This window comes from Candoia aspera, chromosome 13, assembly GCF_035149785.1.
Source record: "Candoia aspera isolate rCanAsp1 chromosome 13, rCanAsp1.hap2, whole genome shotgun sequence".
Lineage (NCBI taxonomy): Eukaryota > Metazoa > Chordata > Lepidosauria > Squamata > Boidae > Candoia > Candoia aspera.
Genome location: NC_086165.1, coordinates 7044102 through 7064968, shown reverse-complemented (window position 1 = coordinate 7064968; position 20867 = coordinate 7044102). Strand labels below are relative to the sequence as shown.

The 20867-nt window shown below is 47.0% G+C and overlaps 2 protein-coding genes across 2 annotated transcripts in view; one reads left to right on the top strand and one right to left on the bottom strand.

The window, feature by feature from the left end:
• The window catches only part of DUOX2 (dual oxidase 2), a 34518-nt gene extending 31308 nt beyond the window's left edge, over window positions 1-3210 (bottom strand). The window contains exons 1-3 of the mRNA XM_063314189.1: window positions 3082-3210; window positions 1772-1855; window positions 244-408 (exon numbers count right to left, since the gene is read on the bottom strand). Of these exons, the coding sequence (XP_063170259.1) occupies window positions 244-408; window positions 1772-1855; window positions 3082-3157 (325 nt within the window). The 5' untranslated portion in view covers window positions 3158-3210. The remainder of the gene's footprint in view (window positions 1-243; window positions 409-1771; window positions 1856-3081) is intronic.
• Window positions 3211-14884: 11674 nt separating this feature from the next.
• Window positions 14885-19914, top strand: DUOXA2 (dual oxidase maturation factor 2). Its single transcript, XM_063314094.1, has 6 exons — window positions 14885-15040; window positions 16516-16573; window positions 16960-17094; window positions 17308-17521; window positions 18851-19062; window positions 19558-19914. Exons 1-6 carry the CDS (start codon window positions 14894-14896, stop codon window positions 19758-19760), a joined length of 969 nt encoding a protein of 322 aa, XP_063170164.1. The 5' UTR covers window positions 14885-14893; the 3' UTR covers window positions 19761-19914.
• Window positions 19915-20867: the final 953 nt, after the last annotated feature.

Sequence of the window (20867 nt, the reverse complement as noted above, 5' to 3'; positions counted from 1 at the left end):
ATCAGATTAACTAACGGAACTAACACTATACAGATTTAAAAACTGCATAGATTTGCAAAATAATGCTGGGAGAAGGAATTGACTGATGGATGAATCCATAGGGTTCATCGATTTTAGTTTTATCTGGCTTCCCATGCAGAATTCAGTTCAGTACTATACTGTACTTCTGCCCCACTTGGCCCTTTTGCTTTGGACCTGTTCAGGACATCCTTTCAAATTGGAATGTAAGGGATGTTTGCTTACCAAAGAAAACACCAAGCACTGTTCTGTTTTTCTGAGAAAGCTTATCTGAATTCCCTTGGGCCACCACGTTGCTCAGCCTGCGTGCATTGGGGACATGAGGTTCCTGCAGGGCCTGGTATACACCGTCTGCATAGTTAGCAGGAAGTAGACGGGACAACCGTGAACCTAGGAGAGGAAATCAGCATGTCACTTTGAGGTGGGAATGGGGCAAAGGATGGCAAAAGGATCATGAGAAGAACTTGGACAGCCAAGAAAACAAACCAATGGATCATCGATCAAATCAACCCAGAGTCCTCACTCAAGGCACAATTGACCAGTCTCAAATTATCCTAGTTTGGATACATTATGTGAAGACCCAGCTCTCTAGAGAAGGCTCTAATGCTGGGAAAGATGGAAGGAAAGAGAAGAAGAGGATGACCAGCCACAAGGTGGATGGATGAGTGCACCATTGGAAGACCTGAAAGACCAGGTAAGGGACAGGTTGTCATGGAGAAAATCTATCTATGTGACTGCTAGGAGTAAAAAGCAACTTGATGGCACATAATCAATAATCAGATGTGACCATTGTGAACCTAGGAGAGGAAATCAGCGTGTCACTTCAAGGTGGGAATGGGGCAAAGGATGGCAGAAGGATCACAAGAAACAAGGAAAGGATAATGGGCAGGTGATTTTTGGAAGAAAATTAAAGTTCAATACCCCTTTTCTGGCATAGGCAGAAGTCTATAGTTGGCTTTTGAATAACGTACCAGGACAAAAACTTAATTTGATTTCATTTAATTGGAACATCATGAAAATAACATTTAACAGGATAAGGGATGATCCTCTCCCCTGTGTGTTGAATATATTCCCCTTTTGGTGACATTAAATGTTATAATCCAGAGCTGATTTTTGAACAGCGTTCAGCCAAGGCTTTAGGAGGGGCCAGATGAGGGGTGTGCACCTCTGCTGTAGATGTACATCACACAGGACAACTATATGAAGGGCTGTCAGAAGACAGTTCCCTGTTGAGTAATGGATACTGGAATTGCTGTGGGTCCTGCTTTCCATTCATCTCTTTGAAGGTATCCTCTGTTTGAAGAGGTGTCTGTTTTACTTAAGTGTCCATTTCTGAATTTGAATCTACAGAGACATGCACATCTTATGCAAAACTGGTTTTTCTTATTGGCCACACTTCCTTGTGATGACTGGAAATGGTCATCCCAGTAAAGTGGGAGAACAGGAGGCTGGGGCAGGTCACTTGAGAGAATATTTAAATTCTTATGATTGAAGAAGTCTTGTGTAATCACAGGGTTCATAGTGCAATCTCATATACGTACATTTACTCCAAAATAACATGGTTAAAGATTTAGGATAGTTTAGGATACCTAAAACTGAGGTACAAGCTTGGAGGCTGATGATCAGCTACTGGGTGAAGATCCATAAGCTCAGAGATAATGCCCACTAAGATCAATGGGACTCATGTTGAGAACTTCAGCCTTAAATAACCAACAGTTCCTCTAGGTTGGAAGATCAGTTGCATCTTTCTCACCTGCTGAGTTGTGTTTATGAAGCATGAGGTTGTTGTACCAGCCATCATAACGTTGAATTTCCCAGTGGATATTTTCTTGGGCACCTGGAAATAAAGCAGGCAAGGGAGAACACACTTCTGAAAACAAAGTGATTGGGAATAAAGTTGAATTCCAGTGAAAATCAAGGCCAGCTCTCACACTGACATCAACACATTAGAAGGTGTTGGAATGTTTTGGTCTGGCTCTTTATCTTGATTAGAGCATTGAAAACCCAATAACAGCCCCCTTCTGGTTAGAAAGAAGGTCTGGATACTGGATGATTATTTCAAGTGAGTACCTTTCAAACTGTATTCTACTCAATGGGGACTGCCAAAATTCAACCATAATGCCTCTTGAAAAAGCCAAGAGGCTATTTCTAACTAGGTTATATCCCTCTCCCACTTCTCTATATTAACTGATGGAAAACTTGACATTACTATCTGTGTTTGAGCCTCCATCTAATAAAATATCAGTTAAGCAAACACACAAAAAACCTCATCCCAAATGTAATGAGATTGCTATGCATATCAAGCTTGTCATATGGACTCCAATTCAGGTCCCCTCCAAAAGGCAAATAAAAAATTTATGGGATTGAATTGAGCTTCCCTGGGAGGGAAGGCTATCATACTTGGGACTATTTGATGATGATGATGATGATGATGATAGATGAAGAAGAGGGCTGGAAGAGAAACTCATGCAAAGAATATATAAAAGGATGCAGAAGAATCTGGCAATGGAATTGTTGGAGAATCAGGGAATTGAATTATGAACTTCTTTGTGTAAGTACAAAATGGAACTATGGAATTTTCAGATTTCATACAGAATTTGAATTCTATACTGTAATGCACTTCTAAAGAATGTGGCAAGCAACTTTATTTATTTATTTATCTAATTTGTCCCTGCCCATCTCCTCCCATTGGGGGACTCTGGGCGGTTTACAGTAATCAATTAAAACAGCAATCATAAAAATCCGCAATATAAAATGTGTTTTCAGACTGGACTGGCTAATGTTCATCAGTGGCTGGTAGCCATGTCAGTCCTTTGTGGCTTCTAGTATTGAAGGCTGAGAAAAAACACGGGTGAGAACAATTGTTCCCACATCCTGCATGTGATTTTTCAGAAGTATCTGGATGGCATTGGTGGGAAAGCTATGCTAAAACCATGGCTGGTCTGCTCCCACACAGCTCCTCTAACACCTTCAGTGGATGATGGTAGTGACCATTCTGGAGATGGTGGTGAAATTTGTTCTGATCTGGGGAACCAGTTGGTGGAAAAAATTAGATTAACTTACCTGCACTGTGCCATAAATGTGTCAAAGTCAGCAAAAGCCAAACAAGAAGACTGGGTTTTTTTTCAATTGTCCCCATTTCTTGAGAAGGGGGAGAAGTTGGACTTCTTCCTGAAAGTGGAAAGAAAGGGATTTGCCCTTGATCACCTTGATAATAAATACAGTAAGGGACATAAAGTCATTGACTGCACAACTCTGGATCTTCCCACCACCCAGGGCCAGCCATCATTTTCCAAAGAAATGATCTGAAAATATGTTTTTACATCTGATGGCTCAGCAACATGGCATGTGCCAGTGGGTGTAAGAACATGGTGGCAACCAATTCTTTGTTGCAAATCTAGAGCTACTATTAGGAGGAGAAAGATGACAGAGGAAGGAATGGTCACCCTTCTCTACTGACTTTTTATGCCCCACCCAAGGACTTTATCTCTCTTTCCCCACTGAGGGTCCAGATATGTTTTATCTTACAAGTCCTAGCCTGGAAAGTTGCAAAAAGAAACTGCAGCAGAAAGTAATGGTTGGAATTAATGAGCCGTTCTCGCCATATACATTAGCCTGAGAAATTAAAAAGCCAAACACAGCTTCAGTTTCTTTCTACAATATGTTTAAACTCTTCTCTCTGTTAGAAAGAAAGTGCAACGGAGAAAGAAACAGAGGGCTGGCTAGGTGGACAGGTGGAATCTGTTGTCACAGGTGCAATGAAGAAGGTTGAGGTTGAGATCCAGTCTAGTGCAGTGGTCAAGGTATTAGACCTGGAGCAGGAGGACTTCCATGTAATTGTGATGCTCACTGGGCATCTCACTCACACACACACTTTCTCACCCTAGTGGGGAAACAGTCTGCAAAAGATTACAGGTTCAGAATGTCTGCATATTCATCCTTATCAGGGAAGCATGAAACAACCTCCCCACTGCTTCGAGAAATGGTTACCAAGATGGTCAAAGAACCCTAACGAACTTTCTGGTGAATGGAATGCTAAAACACGTACATCCAGTTTTCTAACCTAATTCCCTTTTTCCTTTCAATAAATCCGGTTAATAAGACTGGGAGAGTCTAGCTTTCTTGGTTGTGAGAACTCCCTTCTGAAAAGCCAGAGAGCAACTGCTGATCAGCGTGATCAGAGTTCCTATGTCCCTGAGTCCTGATCCCAAGTCATGGCCCCTAAGTCATGTCCTTATACCCCTAAGTCACAATACAGCTGGGCTTCCATTCTACAACCCTCAGACATTATTGCAATGTAAGATATGAATCACACCTCTTTCTAGTTTGGCCCAATTCTATGTGGTAGACGTAAAGCATTTTGCTCCATTTTTATGTACACAAGTCTGTATCCAGCTCCTTCAGAGCAGATTTCAGCTATACCTGCTGTTTTTACAACAATGGCTGTTTTCACCAGAGAGGAATTTCCATCACTGTTTGATTGTGCTGATTGTGTCTGATGTGGAGCATCAACAGAAGATGGGTTGGTAATAAATTGGCTGCCCATAAAATGAGTGAGGTTTCCCCCAGGAACATATTATGCCAACCACACAGGCCTTAATTTCAGATCTGGGCAGGTCAACTGACCTCTTTTGTATCCACCTCTTGTCATGTTATGATTTCAGCCATGCTAGGAGCATCTGTCTGTGGCAGTTATTCACATGCAGTGATTCATATTAATGTGATTCACATGTTAGTTTTCTATTAGCTCATGTTTGGGTTGCACAAAGATCTGGACATTTTTGGCTTTAAATATTGGGATAAAAGGATGTTCAGGAAGATTGATGTGAACCTGGCAGCTTTTTTCCCCTTTAATCTTCAACTTTAAGCTCATAATTCCAACTGATTTCTCTCCTGTACCATCATGAGGTCTAGTACCTGAAGCCTGGGACCTTATTCATGCAAAGTGAGTTATTATTATTCCTCTCCAAAATATATTTCACTACTCAATTGTAACCATAAATTCAACGTTTCATTCTGAAAAGCGATCATTTAAGACTCCAGTGCATGAGTTTGAGAAGAAATATAATTGACTGAGCATAGCTATTCTTAATTATTATAAGAAAAATGCTTATTTTTCTGTATCTTCTCTGCAGCAGCAATGAAGTTATTTGAAGTCTCTTTTTTTGCTTCTTTAAAAAATGTCAACTATTATTTCATTCTGCCAATGCAACCTTGCCCTTCCAACAATTATATATAGAACTCTTTTCCTATAATTAACGGTAAATATGAATGACAACAGATCTATCTTCTAACTATATTGGCTGAAGTAGGCCTAGCATTAGACGTTGGGTGTAATTATCTACAGTTATAAAATTGTGCCTGCAAAGAGAGTTTTCTCGCAGTAATAGGACTCAGAGAGCATTTCTAGGCGTGGTTGGCTGGTGGAGGCAGTTCTATAACCCGTGTCAGCCTTACCAGGTAGGCCAGACAGGAAACATGACTAGATGAGCTAATTCTACTTTATTGTAAGGCTACATTGACAGAATCTTGCAAATCTGAAAGTACGTTTCTCCCCTCATCCCCTGTACAGCCCAGGAAATTAGGGAGGGTACCTTCTGAGCCTCTTTCTCCACCCATTATGCAGCTGTGGGCTACGCTGTCTCTTATCTGACTGTCCCTTTGGCAGCATCTCTTCTCTCTGTCTCCCAAGGTCATTCCCGCATACCATTACATCTGGAGACATGCTGGATAACTCTGTACTCAGGAGATGGGTAGACCCAGCAGGTCTGAAGTTTGGACTCATCTATAGGGTTTGGGGGGTGGGGGTTCAAGGAAGCAGTTTTGATACAACAGAGCAGTCAGTTTTCCTTCTTTTAAAAGGAGTGGGCCAGCCAGTGTTGGAGAGGTAGGAAAATGTAGTCTTCAACTACTAGGGGAAAAAATACAAAAAAGTGTCTATGTGTATGGGGGAAGCAAGTCCAAGGAGTAACCATTTATGAAGTTAGAGAGAACTGAGTAGAAATAACAAGAGGTAGCTTGTTGTGTGTGTGTTTTTTAAAAATAATAATGGATACTTGAATGGAGAAGTGGTTGGCTGATTGGTCACCTTGGCCTAGGGAGTACTTTTCTAAGCCCTCTTTAGAAACTGGGGGCGGGGTGGGGTGGGGGTGGGGAGAGAGATTGAAGGAGATGGATTTTCTGTGTTCTGCCTGCCAACAGAGTTCAGAGGGAAAACAGATGAAACAGTATCCCATCATTAAGAATTTTGAATGTCTGAAATGCTCATGGAGGTTAAGAGAAGTTTGATCCAAACTGTAGTTATTTAGTTGGTATGGAGAAGTCTCTGACGGGTTTCACACAACCCGGTTAACCCATCAGGGAAAGAACTGATGGATGCATGCAGGCGACAAGCTACAGTAGTTTTAACTTGCTTAGCTTTGGAGTGGGAGGGTGATTTGAGAATATTCTGTAATTGTGTAAACCATAAATGTCCCTGGGGAGGGAGGAACTAAGTCACAAAATGCAGATTGTGATGCAAATATTGCCCCTTACATACTTCAGTGCAGTGTTGCGATGCGAGTACTGTATGAAAGGGTGGGGCTTGCATCACAACATCACAATGGGTGTACTGTACTGTCATTTAGTATCATTACAGTTAGGCATGGATGCCTAGGGCATGAACCCAGCGTCTTTGGTTAGCTCACGTTTTAGGATCTTTTGGGAATGTGGAAAAGAGCTGAACTCTGTTACCAAGTTAAGCATCTTGGGTGTATGGTGGGGTGCGTGCACAGGATTAGCCACCAATGTCCTTGAGACAGTGCAGAAATAGAAAGAGGGAAGAATTTCCCAGTTTACCCTTAAAATGATGTTGTCTCTGCTCCTGTTTTTCCTAAGTTAGTTTTTTCTCTCCCATGTGCATCATTAGCAGTTAAACACTTTGGCCAGCCTTCAAGTGAAAACATTCAAAACTCACTGAGCTAAGTCGCGCTACACAGGTGGCTGACTATGTGGGTGAGACAGCCAGATCCTTGTGTGTGTGCGTGTGTGTGTGAGTGATGTATCTGAAGCACCTTGCTACCACCACCATCCAAATCAAAACCCACCCTAAGCCCCAACTCAGCACTGCTGAGTTTAGGACTTTTTCACTCCATTTAACCTGTGGAAGGCCTTCAGAACCACTGCACAGTATTGTAAAGCCCATAGCCAAGCACGTGAGTTTTGCAAGGCTGTAAAGGAGTTTATGTTTAATTGATTGTTTACATAGTCCCACCCACTCCTGGTTCCAGCCCTGCCCATTGCAGACCCTGGCATATGACTCATCCACCTTTACCCTCCTGTTGAAAAGCCCGACCTGGCTTTTCCCAAATAAATTGAATACTTCTGTGAACTCTCAGCATATGAAATGCTTTGCCTGAGGACATTTGACATCACATTTCTTAAACCCACTAAACTGGCTGCAAGGGACTCCACCCCATCTCTCTGCCCCCTTCCTCTGGCCACAGTTTGGCACCGCTCTTACAAATACTCAATACTCGGCATGTGGGGAGGTGATGGGTCAGATTATTTCACAAGCTTTGCAAAGACACACTGCCAGGAACGAGTGAGCAGAAATTTCAGGGCACATCACTATCTCAAAGAGAAATCTTTACCCCACTGAAATCCTGCTCAGCAGCTACAGTAGCTGGAATTGGCCTTCCTTGCATCAACCACGTTCAGGGAGATAAGAATCTACTTGATTTCACTGGGTTACGGAATAGAACCCGCCTGATTACCTGTAAAGAGAAGGTCGGGGGGTGGGGGGAGTGCAAAATGAGAAATGGGAAGAAAAAGAGAATGCAAAAGGGGAAAAACTGGTTTCTCTAAGGAGGAAGCAGAGAGGCTCTAGAGGAGACACTGGGGTTTCCCCCTTTTGCTAAATATAGGACCTCTAATCTAAAGGCATTCTAATGCTGTAATTCCTTCAGGGTGGGGGAAGAGGAAGAGACTCTGGGATTTACCATCCAGATTTGGCAGCTTCAAAGTTGCTTCCTTGCCAACTGCAGAGTCCAGACTTGGACACGGATAGGAATGTGACCTTCAAGGAACAGATGCTCTGAGGAACAGGTGATCCAGGGAGGAAGGATGTGCTTAGCTGTACCCAGGAATGGAGGGTACAGAAACTGATGCAAGGTCTAAATCCCTCTGGTGGTGGATTAAGAAAAATAATGGACAAGGAGAAGCCTTTCAAACCAAGTACAGAAATGGTACTAGGGTTGGCCTCGCAGGGTAAACCAGATAGGAATCACAACCAGATGATCTAAATCTACTTTATTGGAAAGCTGGGATTCTGCACTGACAGAATCTTGCAAGTCTGAAAGTACAATTCTCTCCCCCCCCCATCTCCTTTACAGCCTGAGAAACTAGGGAGGGTCTCTTCTGAGCCTCTTGTCCCACCCACTATTCAGCTGCAGGCTAAGCTGTCTCTTATCTGACCGCTCCCTTGGCAGCATCTCTTGGCCCCCCATCTCCCAAGGTCTTTCCCACATACCATTACAACTGGCCTCCAATAAAATTCAGAAGTGTCAATAACGCCCCCCTCCCAATGTTACTACTTGCCAGTTGGCTCAGCACATAGAAACCTTCCGGTTTGCAAGAGAGGGATCCCACTTGTCACCTACGACTGGGATGGACAACTCATGTCTCATCGTGCTCTACATGGGGCTGCCTTGAAGGCCATTTGGAAGCCACAGCTGGCCAACAAAGCAGCTGCCTGCTTGCTGAAGGGTGAGACTTGTTACAACAGAGTAACACTGAGATGGCAAGGGCTCCTTTGGTTGCCATTCGGCTTCCAGGCCCAGCCCAAGATGCTAGTTATTCATCCTTGCTACTTTGGGGAGCCTCTACTCCAGGTGGAATCTGTCTTCCCACAAGATGTTAAGGGGACATGAGTCTGCAAGCTGTACCCCCTCTGCCTGGAATAGCCTTGATGTTCGAATGGCCCCCTCCCAGGAGGTCATGCAGGATGTTGGTTGAGAAACCCTAGCTAGATGATCCTTGTGGGGCTTCCAACTCCACTATGATCCTATGCACTGTCATAATCTGTGGCCAGTATCCCCAAAGTCCATGGTGTCTGGAAGCTGCTGGGGTTGCGTAGAGCATTGGAAGGCAGGGCAATGTGTGTCTGTGTGTCTGTTTGGGGCAGGGGAACAGTGTTGCAAAATGGACAAAGCCTACTTTGGGGGGGGGCAAGTCTGCCCTGGTTTGAGGGGAGCATTTGGGAGGGTTGCTTGGGGCTGTTGTACAACTAGAAGCAGAACCTTTCAGTGGTGGAAAGAGAATTTAGAAAGAGACTCAATAACACTTAACGAGCCAGCAGCTCTTCCCAACCACACGGACTTAAGGAGGCAAGTAAAAATCCCTTGAAGGGCCTTTCCCCACCGTTGACTTAGAGGGCTCTCCATCCATCCTTGAGCAGACAGAAACCTAAACGGAGATGACATTGGCTGTCCTCGTTGCCAATTTCTCACCTGCCTTTTTTCTCCCTATTGCCTGACCCTAACCCTTGACTCCCCAAGATAAATGGGGTGCAATGCCTAACTGATTTTGCACACCTTGAGGCTACCCTTGCACTCTGCTGGAATAAAGGGGAGAAGACTTCTTGAATGCCAGAACAGCTAAGGATGCCTTAAGCCTGTCTCACTTGTGGGATGAAGCCAACCTCACGCAGACCTAGAAGAAGGTAAGATACATCCGGGATGTCTTTGCATTGTTGTTAGGTGCAAGTGGGGACATGGCCAAGGAGAAGGCTTGAGTCTTTGCAAACAAAAGATTCAGCTGGATTACCCCACAAACATTTTTTTTTAAAAAGAGACTGAGCTGTGATGCAAACGGACTCTTGAAAATAAAGTATCTCCTGGCGAGAATGTCTGAAGTGTAAACATTCTCTTCGGCTGAGCAGTTGAACATTGTGGGGGGAAAAAAAGTAAAGGAAAAATATGATGAAGCTGTAGCAAGGAGGTGTGTGTGTGTGTGTGTTTGGGTGTGTGTATAGGGAGTCTATTTTGAAAAGGGCAAGTAGGGTGCAAGCATGTGCAATGTTCCAGCCTTGATCCAGATATGAAAGGAAAGACCCCTGGGCTTAAAAATCCTATGACTTTGCTTGCTGTCAAATACTCAAATAGCTGGACCAAGTGTTGGCCTCCTTAAAATGTGGTTTTCTCTGTCCAAACTAACTGGATTCTGAGAGTTTCCTAAAGTTTTCTAAAAAGCACTGATTCATCCTATCATTTACAAGATCTAGATCTGTGTTTCTCAACCTTGGCCACTTTAAGATGTGGTCACACAGTTGATTTTTTTAACACCCCCGGCAGATGGGTCTTGACTGGGAGCTTTCAGCTTTCGGAATTATTAAAAAGCCTTTTGAATCTGAATCTATGTGCTCCTTCCGAACTCAGGATGCTTCCTTCTGTAGAGCAACTTACTTTCTGTTCGGCTCCTATGGCGATTTCAGCCTTCATGGTTCTGCTTTATCCATCCAATATCATCATCTGGCTAAGTCAGATGATTTGCCCACCACACTGACCACAGGCCCTGCACATATTTTCAGCAGCCCCTGCTTGCTCTCCCCCAGAGCAAATATATGGCAACTGAACGTGGAGATAGAGTTTTTGACCTATTGTGCTTATTTCTCTTCTCTGCATATTAATGGGTTAAAAAAAAAGAGATCATATTTAAATTTCATGTAAGACTGGCCTCCAAACAAGGCAGGAAAATATTGCAGCCTGAACTGTCCTTCCAGAATGCCAGCCAACCAGCTTTTCCCCCTTCCAAGTTATTCCATTCCATCTTCTTTTTGGCAATGTTGCTGGAAGTGGTTTTCCCTTGCCTTCTTCCTAAGGCAGAGAGAGAGTAACTCATCTGGCTTCATGCCTATGACAGGACTAGGACTCACAGTTACTCAGCTTCTAATCCAGTGCCTTCCCTGCTACAGTTAGTCCTCGCTTAATGACCACAATTGGGAGTGGAACCTCTGTTGCTAAGTGATGTGGTCATTAAATGAGTCACACCCAATTTTACAAACTTTTTTGCTGTGGTCATTAAGCAAATGTGATCTTTAAGCAAATCTGGCTTCCCCCATTGATTCTGCTTACTGGAAGCTGGCTGGGAAGGTCACAAATGGCAATCATGTGACCTGGGATGCTGCAATCATTGTAAGTGTGGCCCAGTTGCCAAACGCCTGAATTTTGATCACATGACTGTGGGGACACTGTGATGGTCATTAGTGTGAGGACCAGTTGTAAGTCACTTTTTCCAGTGCCGTTGTAACTTCGGTCGTTAACCAAATAGTCGCTAAGTGAGGACTACCTTTATACCACATTAGCTTTGGGGCTGAGAGGGAGGGACTGGCCCAGGGTCACCCAGCTGTCTTTATGCCTAAGGCAGGACTAAAACTCACGATCTCCCAGTTTCTAGCCTGGTGCCTTAACTACTAAGGTTCTCAACAGTCCTAATCAGGTTGTTTTAATTTTTGTGCACCTACAACTGCCAATCCCTTTTCCCTCTAGCGCGTTAATGATGTTGGTTTGCTGCACAAGAACTGACATGCAAAGTTGTGGATTCTAAATCCACAAGATTGCGCAGCTTGTTAAAATGACTTCCTTCTCCTCTAACATTACTGCCTAAGCTGCTGGTAGATGCCATACACTTTGAATTTCCTGCTCTGCTTTGCTCACGCATCTCTTCTGCACACGGAGCCCACATCTCCCTGCTGGCCACACACACACACCCTCAATTTGAACTCCACAGTTCAACCCTCCACAGTTTACACTTCAAGCCTGAGCTACTATTCTCTTCTGTTGACATCCTCAACTTACATAAAGTGATCCAGAAGGGTGTATAGGGAAGAAAACCTGGCAGTTTAATTGTGTTTGATAAATACATCTAAAAAAAAATAACCAGGGCATGAATCACGCCGGGGTAGACATATGTAGTTACAAGGGCTGAAACCAAATTTCCCCAAATTCAGAACATTCCTTGCAGATGTCATCAGATCTGATTGTGATTTGACTTCGTAGAGCCTGGGGCCACCATACGCATCATTTGGCAGCTCATGCAATCTGGATTTTCTACCGAGTGAACTCTCGGCAGGGACAATGAGACTATGCCAGTTTCTGAACAAGAAGCAGATTTGTACAGCACCCGTGTTTGTCACCGTCACTTTGAAAACACCCTCAGCTGAGGTCCTAAGTGCACTGTCGTTTCATTCAAGACTCATGGCTTTTTCTAACATTCACGGCCCCGGGATAGGATGGAGCCTTGTCTGAAGTCTGAGCATTGCAACCTCTAATTTGGAGTTCTGTGGTGAATCCTGGGGAGCAAAAGAGCATGCAGGACATCTCTCTTCCCTTCTTCCATTTACTGGCTGTGATTTCCAGACAGGGGTCTTTCTGGGGGGTGGGGTGGGGGGATATATTCTGATGCAAAGCAGATATTCTACCTCCAGCCCAAATGGATTCCCTCTGTTATGCAACATAATCTACTTCCCATAAGAAGCCGCTTCCCGCTTAGGCAATTTGGGGTGTCACACAAACAGGGATGTTTGTGCCCAATTCTTTTAAAATGACCCCACTTTTTCCTTTTGGCCATGTGTTCTCCAGCCCCCCCCCCCCCCCCCCGCTACTTTCCTGCCAATTTTTTTTCACTCCTGTTACCTGTGGCTGCAGGTTATTTGTGGCCACAGTCAGAAAGCAAAGGCTGCGGTGAGTAATCCTGATTTTTGAGTGGGCAATTCCACCTAGGGAAAATACTTCTCAGATAACTTCTAGCAAAGGAGGTTGGGGGGGAGTTAGAAATAAAAATTGAATCTGGCAATAACCTGGCAGAGGTTACAGAAACCTTGGGACACTTGTCAATGATACAAGAGAACAGAGGAGTGGGTCAAATGGGTTCAGAGTTTAGGCTGAAATCCCCAACAACAGCCTTCTTAAGCTGCTGCTGCTCTCCAGATGTGTTAAGATTGCAATCGCTATCATCCCCAGCCAGGAAACGTATCTGGTCAGGTAAAATCTCTCCCAGCCTAAAACGGGCCGTGCTGAGACTGAATTCAGGTTTTGCAGCCGAGTCCAAGCCCTTCTCCGCCAGAAACGCCTGGCCAGTCCCGGTCAAGCCAAAACGGTCAATCAGAACTTCCGAATCCACTTTCTGGCGCGTTTAAACAAGCGCCGGATACCCGCCCCACTTTATGCCACTGTTCTCCCGCCGGGCACTCTACAGAATCCCGATTTAAGGGACATCCAGCAGGACTAGAAGGTCCGCAACTCTGGCGGGTGTCGCAATGGGAATGGGGACTTTCTGCCTTTATGTCAGGGCAAGCCCGAGGGACAGGATGAGTGCGCTCGCACGTGCGTTCGCTACCTCGGCTTAAGAATCCTAACTCCGAAGGAGACATTAGGGGACTCGGAGGATGAAGGATGAAATCGGACGGAGGGGATCCCGCATCGGGCTCCTGGCTCCACGCCGTCCGCAGCTCAGCCTGCGAATTCAACCCCGAGACGGGAAGATTTCTTTCCACCTCAGAGAAGCTGCGCTTCCGGGCTCAAATAATAACCCGCCGCCAAATTCCAGGAGGCTGGACTTGGGTTCCTCCCCGCAGGCAGGCAAGCAGGACAGCCCGGGACCCAGTCCGGGAGGCGGGAGACCCCGGCACGCTTCTCCGCGACTCAGGAGAAGCTCCCGGGGAGGCGGAGAGGAGCTCGGTCCGCACAACCCCCGCGCGCCGCGTGTTGGCAAGCGCAGCGGCGGGGAGGCGTGCAGGCGCAGGGCTGCCTCTGGCGGGAAAGCCTCGCGGGTCCCCCAGCCGGGCCTTTCCGAGCTCCTGGCTCGGCTTCGCGAGACCTGTCCCGGGAAAGCCACCGCCTCACCTGCGTCCGGTGCGATCCCGGCGCCGCTACTGCTCACGCCGCCGCCGCCGCTGCTGCTGCTGTGGCTGTCACAGCCCTCCTGGAATGCCGCCCGCCCCGTCGCGGCGGTCCGAGGAGCCAGCTGCCGGGGGCGTGGCCGGAGATCCCCCTCATTTGCATCCCATCTGACCCCCCACCCACCCCCGCTTCGGCTATATAAGAGCCGGGCGCTGCGCTGGGCGCCTGCATTGCGCTCCGATCTCCTTAGAAGGCGCAGGCGAATACTCGCGGGTAAGACCCCCGGCGGCTGTTGCCCGCAGGCCGGGAGGGGCTTGAGCCAGGCTGGACGCAAAGCCCGACTAGCTTTGGTCTGGCCGGAGCCTCTCCTTCTCCCCAGCCCCCTGGCCTTGGATTCAGAGAGAGAGAGAGAGAGAGAGAAGGACACAAGCCCCTGGGCATGTGAAGAGTGCTCATGTCCCCTGCCAGCCATCCATCTCTGCAGCCTTGAGCCCCGGCCGGACCTCTTCTGTTCAAGAGCCGCGGCCGGGCTGAGGCTGCTGCGGGTGGAAAGCGTGGCAAGCGGTTCCACCTGAGGGTTGGGGGCCCTCCTGGTGGCTTGGAGGCGGCTGGCAGGGAGGGCGTTCAGGGAGTAAGTCGGTCATGGGGAGCCCTTTTCGCTCCGAAGTTCCTTCGCCCTGGGCTTCTCCGGCAACGGGCAGCTTCACGAAAAGCCAGCTTGGAGAGAGAGGACTCCCCTGGCTGTAGCAGTGCCTTTCGAACTCCTGGACACCAGGTGGAGAGTGCGGAAACCCGGAGCTCCCCTGGGCTTCTCGGAGGCTTCCCCCAGGCACAGAAAGTCCTCAGCTGAACCTCAAGAACTTCAGAGGAGTTGACCCCCTCCCAATCCTTTGCCAGGATCACGGACCATCTTCCGCCCAGATTTCGACGACCTCCGTGATGGTGGGGAGCATCTGGCTGACCATTCTCTCATCTCTTTTCCAGATCTCCAGCCAAAAATGACCTTGTTTGATGGCATCTACCCCTTCTACCCCCAGTCCAGGAAGCCCTTTGTCTTTGATGTCGACCTCATCATTGTCATCATCGTCTTTTTGGTTATCGCTTTCAGCTTTTTACTTATCCTGCCTGGAATTCGAGGCAGAGCGGTGAGTACTGAGCCTGTCTTGTTTCAAGTGGGTGTGGAAGGAAGCGTCGGGGACCACTTTCCCACAACTTTTTAACCAGCCAATAAAAAAGACCCCCATGTTAACTCTATAGAGTTAGCCTGGGTTCAGCTGGTGGGCAGCCTAGTAAGCTGTGCAAATCCAGCCAATTGGCTGTGTTTTTTGGTTTTGGTGCAGTGGGTGAACCCAGAAAAATGGGTTAGTTCAGTAAGAGATTCAATGGGCCATGTGAAGGCGTTAATGGGGGTACACTGAGTGGCAAGGAGGAACTATAGGGAAGAGTTGGAGTTTACAACTTCTCTGGCCCTGAGTAACTTGCTTCAGCTAGAATGATCTACACCAGCCCTTCTCAACTTTTTGACCCTGGAGGAAACCTTGAAATATTTTTCAGGCCTCGGGGAACCTCTGAACATTCAGGTTCAAGTATAGGCCAGAAGTTTCAAAAATTATTATATTTGTTTCATGGGTATATTACATACCCATGAAACAAATATAATTATTGTATTTGTTTCACTGCATATATGCACTGACAGCATTCTTAAACTAAAAATAATGAATGCAGCTTACCTCTTTAATGTAAAGTTGCCCAAATTTGAAATAATTTTTTAAACAAATCATGATCTCCCAGGGAACCCCTAGGAACCCCTTGTAGAACCCTGGGGTTCCACAGAACCCTGGCTGAGAAACCCTGATCTACACCGTAACCTAAAAGTGGGGAGAAAAGCGATATGTTTTTGGCAAGAATTTTTTACTTCTACAGAAGCGCATTTCTTGCTTCTTGTAGAGTGGGCTTCGTTGAAAAGGCCTGCTAATTGCTTGCTTCAGCCTAAAATGTAGGGTTCTTCCATGTTTTTCTGCCCCCTGGTCTTTAATGCACCAGATTAAGCAGACCATAGCTTAATGTAATTGTCAGCATTGGGAGCGGAAAAAATATACAAAAATATACAAGCATATCTACAAAAAGAGAGTCAGTAGGGATCGGATCAAGATCCGGAAAGGGGGAACTTTTGTGGACAAGAACAACCTCTTTGTTTGAAGAATCAAAAATTAAGATATTTTTCCCTTTCAGAGAATTGGAGGTGGGTGGGGTGGGGTGGGGTGGGGGGAGCTATTCTTATTACCTGTTGATATAGGAACCATGATTTGTTTGGGTCAGTTGCCGCTGATCCACTGATGGGCTCCCAGGGGATCAAACATAGATCGAGACTGCCACTGCCATGCCCAGAGATCCAAGCACTTGATTGATTGCATTTTTATCCCACCTTTCCTTGGAGAGCTCAAGGAGGGGTGTATAGCAGGCTATCCTCTCATTCCAGCCCCCAACAACTGCCCTGTGAGGTAGGCTGGGCTGGGAGAGAGTGACTAGCCCCATCTCTCCTGTGGGCAAGCGGGGACCTGGCTCTGGGATCTGTGGTTTGTAAGTCTTTGCTCACGATGCCTGACCTCTTTGTCAACAGAGGCTGTATTGGCTTGTTCGGGTCATCTCAAGCCTTTTTATTGGAGGAGTGATTGTGGGTAAGTCCTGGTTTCCTTCTTTTAGTATCTACAGCAGTATTTCTCAACCCCGGCAACTTTAAGATGGGTGGACTTCAACTCCCAGAATTCCCCAGCCAGCCTTGCTGGCTGGGGAATTCTGGGAGTTGAAGTCCACCCATCTTAATGTTGCCAAGGTTGAGAAACACTGATCTACAGTACCTTCATTTCAGCCTGCATTAGTCTCCTGGCTGGACATGGAGCCCTTTTTCCTGGTGCGCAGTCACAAGCGCACCAGGAATTCTTTCCAGAATTCATGGGATGCGGGACGATGAACTAAGAATGGGCTTAGAAATCCTGCCCTGGGCTACTGAGCTTCTCAGCCGCTCCCTTCCTGAGACTCATGGAGAGATTTCTGTCTTTTGCAGCCGTTCACTTCACCTCCGACTGGGAGACTGGGAAGGTGACAGCCAATGCCAGCTACAAATCGTTCAGCTCTGCCATGGTCCATGCAGACATTGGGCTGCATGTTGGCTTGATGGGAGTCAACGTCACCCTGGTTGGTGAGTTTGCAGGGCTGCAAAGAGAAGGGTCTAAGAGGTGGGGAAGGGAAGGCTGACACAATGTAATGGTCTGTGGGCATGACCTTGGGAGACAGGAGGGAGAACTGCAGCAGACTGGACTACCAGTGTATAAAATGTATCTCAGCCTGCAGAAGGAAAGGGGTGTGGGAAGCACTTCAGAATGTTTAGATATGTGCCCCTGCCTCTTTGCAGGAAAACCCGTGGATCAGCTCAACGAAACCATCAATTATAATGAACAGTTTTTGTGGTGGTTTGGGGCCGACTACGACAAGGAGTTTGAAGAAGGCCTTCAGAAGGGATTGCCCAGTCCCATCCTTTACGTGGCAGAGAAGTTTACTGAGCACAGCCCCTGCGGCTTGAACAGTGTCTACCGTGTGGCAGGTCACTATGCGTCTGCAACCCTCTGGTAAGAGGACTCTCTTTCTCAAAGGTGGATTCATCCAGGCAGAAACTAGAAAGAGGGGAGGAGTTTGGGCCCCAGGCCAGGTTGACGTTTCTGACAGATGACCATCCAACTGCTGCTCAGAGAAATCCCACCACCTTTTGAAGCCACCAACAGTCTCTCTGCTGAACAGCTCCTATTGTTAGGAAGTTCTCTTCTCCCTCCCCCTCCCCATACAATTCTTAGCTGGGTTTTTAAAGGATCCCCAGGTTCCCCCAGGGCTGAAGGCTCCGCCAAACCCCAAGCAGACGCTCTTTCATCTCACAGCAGTCTAACCTCTTCCTCCACTACTTTCAGTCCAGTGAAGTTGAACAGCCACGTATGGGGAAAGGCAGAATACAGAAGTAACTCATGAGGTTAAGTGGCTGGTTCTGCAGGTAGTCCTTGCTTAATGACCAATTGTTTAGTGATGATTCAAACTTATGATGGAGCTGAAAAAACTGACTTATGACCAGTCCTCACGATTGTTGCATCATCTCTGTGGTCACGTGATCATGATTTGAGTGCTTGGCAACTGGTTTGCATGTATGACCATCGCAGGGTCCCATGGTCACATGACTGGTGTTTTCGACCTTCCCAGCCAGCTTCTGGCAAGCAAAATCAATGCAGAACCATATGATTCATTTAACAACCACATTGTTCGCTTAACGCCTGCGGTGATTTGCTTAACAACTGCCTCAAAAAAAATTGTAAAATTGGGTCAGATTCACTGAATGACTGCTTCTCTTAGCAACCAAAATCCAGGTCCTAATTGGGGTCGTTAATTGAGGACTACCTGTACTGCCTTGAGTGAAAACAGATCCTAAACGTTCTGATCATTTCCCATCATGAACCCACCCCCCTGTTGGAGGGAGCCTCTTCATGGTAATGCCCCCTTGCCTGTCCCCCTCCCACCAAGTCCCTGCCCCATTATTTTCTTTCCAGGGCAAGATTTCATCTCCCAGGAGCCACAAAGAGCATAGAAAAAGAGACCCCCTTTGCAAGGCTAGTGGGGAAAGACCCATTCCAATCTATGCTGCCTCTTGAGCTTTTGGTTTAGGGCTAATGTGGGGGGCAAAAGAACAGAACCCCAAAGGAAACAACAACCCCCCTTGCATTTTCAACACACTTGGATGGTGACGGGGGAATCTGAGCTCAGCACGTCAGCAGGGAATCGGGTGGAGCCAAGTATTCTGCCCAATGCCGTTCCTATTTCCAGCAGACGCCCTTCCAGTTGGAAAGGGCCTGATCTGAACCCCAGACTTCCTCTGCCCCCGAGTTCTAACTACTGTGGCTCCTTCTTTGCAACTGCAGGGTGGCATTCTGTGCGTGGCTTGTCTCCAACATGCTCTTCTCCATGCCGGTCCCAGTGTATGGCGGCTACATGATTCTCGTCACCGGGGCCTTCCTCATCTTCGCACTCCTGTCCTTCTCCACGGGGAGGAACACCTGGTGCATCATCCAGTTTGGGTTGGCGACCCTGAACCTGGCCTATGGGGTGTCTTTCTGGCTCACTCTGGCCACAGGTGAGCATCCCAAAGGGAGGGAGGAAACAATTCTGGCCCTTCCTTGCCATGCAATTTTTTAATCTGTGGTGCTCACAGTAGCAACCGTTTCTCTCTGTTGATCTTCACACTGACCTTGTGAAATAGGCTGAGTAGACAAGAGGTCTTCCTTGTGACAGTCTCCTCTGACATTGGGTGGGCTGATCTACCTGGAGCAGGGGAGTCCACAGGATGTGGTCAGGAAAGTCAAGGTGGCAGCCATGATGGTGTGATCAAAGCACCGCTCATTTTTCATGTGCATCACAACAGGTTGGGTGCACACAACTCACTAAATCAAAACAGAAGCCAACCCCGTAACTCTAAGCTAGTTTAGTTTAACCAGAGTCAGCAAGTGGTGCCAATCTACTTGTTAGCCTTTTACCTGGCCTGGTTATCTGTACCATGTGTTGGAAAGCAGGGCTGGGTGGTGTTTTGAGGGCGCCCCTGTTTCACGCTGCTGGTGTTCCTCTCTTCCAGGGCTTTTCTGCTTCCTTATTGGCACAGTGGTGATCGTCCTGCACTTCACCCAGCCAAACATCCTGAAAGCATTCTTTGACCTGGCCGAGGATGAAGAGGATGATGAAGGGATGCTGGGCGAGGTGTACATCAACCCCTACTTCCATCAGACCCAGACGGTTTCTTCTCAGCCTAATTTCAAACTGACCATCAAGAACACGTAAAGCAAAACTTGGCATGGGCCTTGCTTGAACTGGTCTTTCAAAAGGGACATGGACTGTGCAATGTCCTGGCCAAGCCACCCAGAAGCAATGACGCACTCTTATGAACTGACTCCAGACCTGGCCTTTTCATGCCACCGTCGGCCTTGGTAGATCAGCCTCACTTAATGTATTGTTTGTGTCTGAAGAACAATCACGAAGCACTTCTCCTGGAGGCTCTGGTGTCAACACCAGCCATACCAGGAAAGGAGTGGTGCCAGTAAGAGAGATGGCCCTAGTGTTAGCAGGAGGGGAGTGTGCACAGGCAGATCCCGTTGGGGTACCCCATTTGCTAGGGTTGCCCCTGACTGCCCCTGAGGGCCTGCCCTATCATTAGAGAGAGCAAGGCAAATGCCTTGAGCAGCAGATACTGAAAGTGGGAGGAAAAAGTTGGGTGACGTGTATGGCGTACAGCCTGCCCTTGGCTTGTTGCACTCAGAAGCCCTGGAAGATGCTGCCCTATCCCAACAGACTCGAATCCAAGTGTCAAGGAGCTTCTGTGACTGGAGGACATGCCCTTTCTCTCCAACAACAAAATACTTGGGTTGCTTCTGCTGGATGGAGACTCTTCCCCATGCTGTGGGCCCAAGATTTTCCCCAACTCTGAATATTTATTTTATTTGACTTAGGCACCACTTGACTCCAGTTGACTCTGGGTGGCTTGCAGCATACAAACCACACAGCAATATACAATCGAAAAAGCAGTCGTCTTTGCTGTCTGAGAAGAACACAGCCTTTCCCGGGCCCCCCAACCACAGGACTTAGGAAGACTAGAGCAGCACTGAGAGTGAGCAGAAATGTTTAATGGAGGGTAGCTATTTCCTCTCTACAGAGTTGTATCTGGCCAAAGGTCTTTGTCAATCGGCTTCACGTTGTTGGAAGGCACTGTAGATGTAAAAAAAAAAAAAGGGGGGGGGGGAGCTGCTGGGATACTTGGTTTCATCTCATGCCTAGCAAAACAAAACAAAACAAATATTCATACCTGTAGATTTGCAGGCCTGGATCACCCTAGCCTAGAGTTCAGGTTTTTTGGTCTAATGGTTAAGGTGCTGGGCTAGAAACCGGGAGCCT

Bases quoted from the DNA above. Each gene is read 5' to 3' on its own strand.
- DUOXA2 (XM_063314094.1), top strand. From the start codon at position 14,894: ATGACCTTGTTTGATGGCATCTACCCCTTCTACCCCCAGTCCAGGAAG. The intron at 15,041-16,515 runs GTGAGTACTGAG...CTTTGTCAACAG, and splicing joins CTGGAATTCGAGGCAGAGCG to AGGCTGTATTGGCTTGTTCG. The intron at 17,522-18,850 runs GTAAGAGGACTC...TTGCAACTGCAG, and splicing joins TATGCGTCTGCAACCCTCTG to GGTGGCATTCTGTGCGTGGC.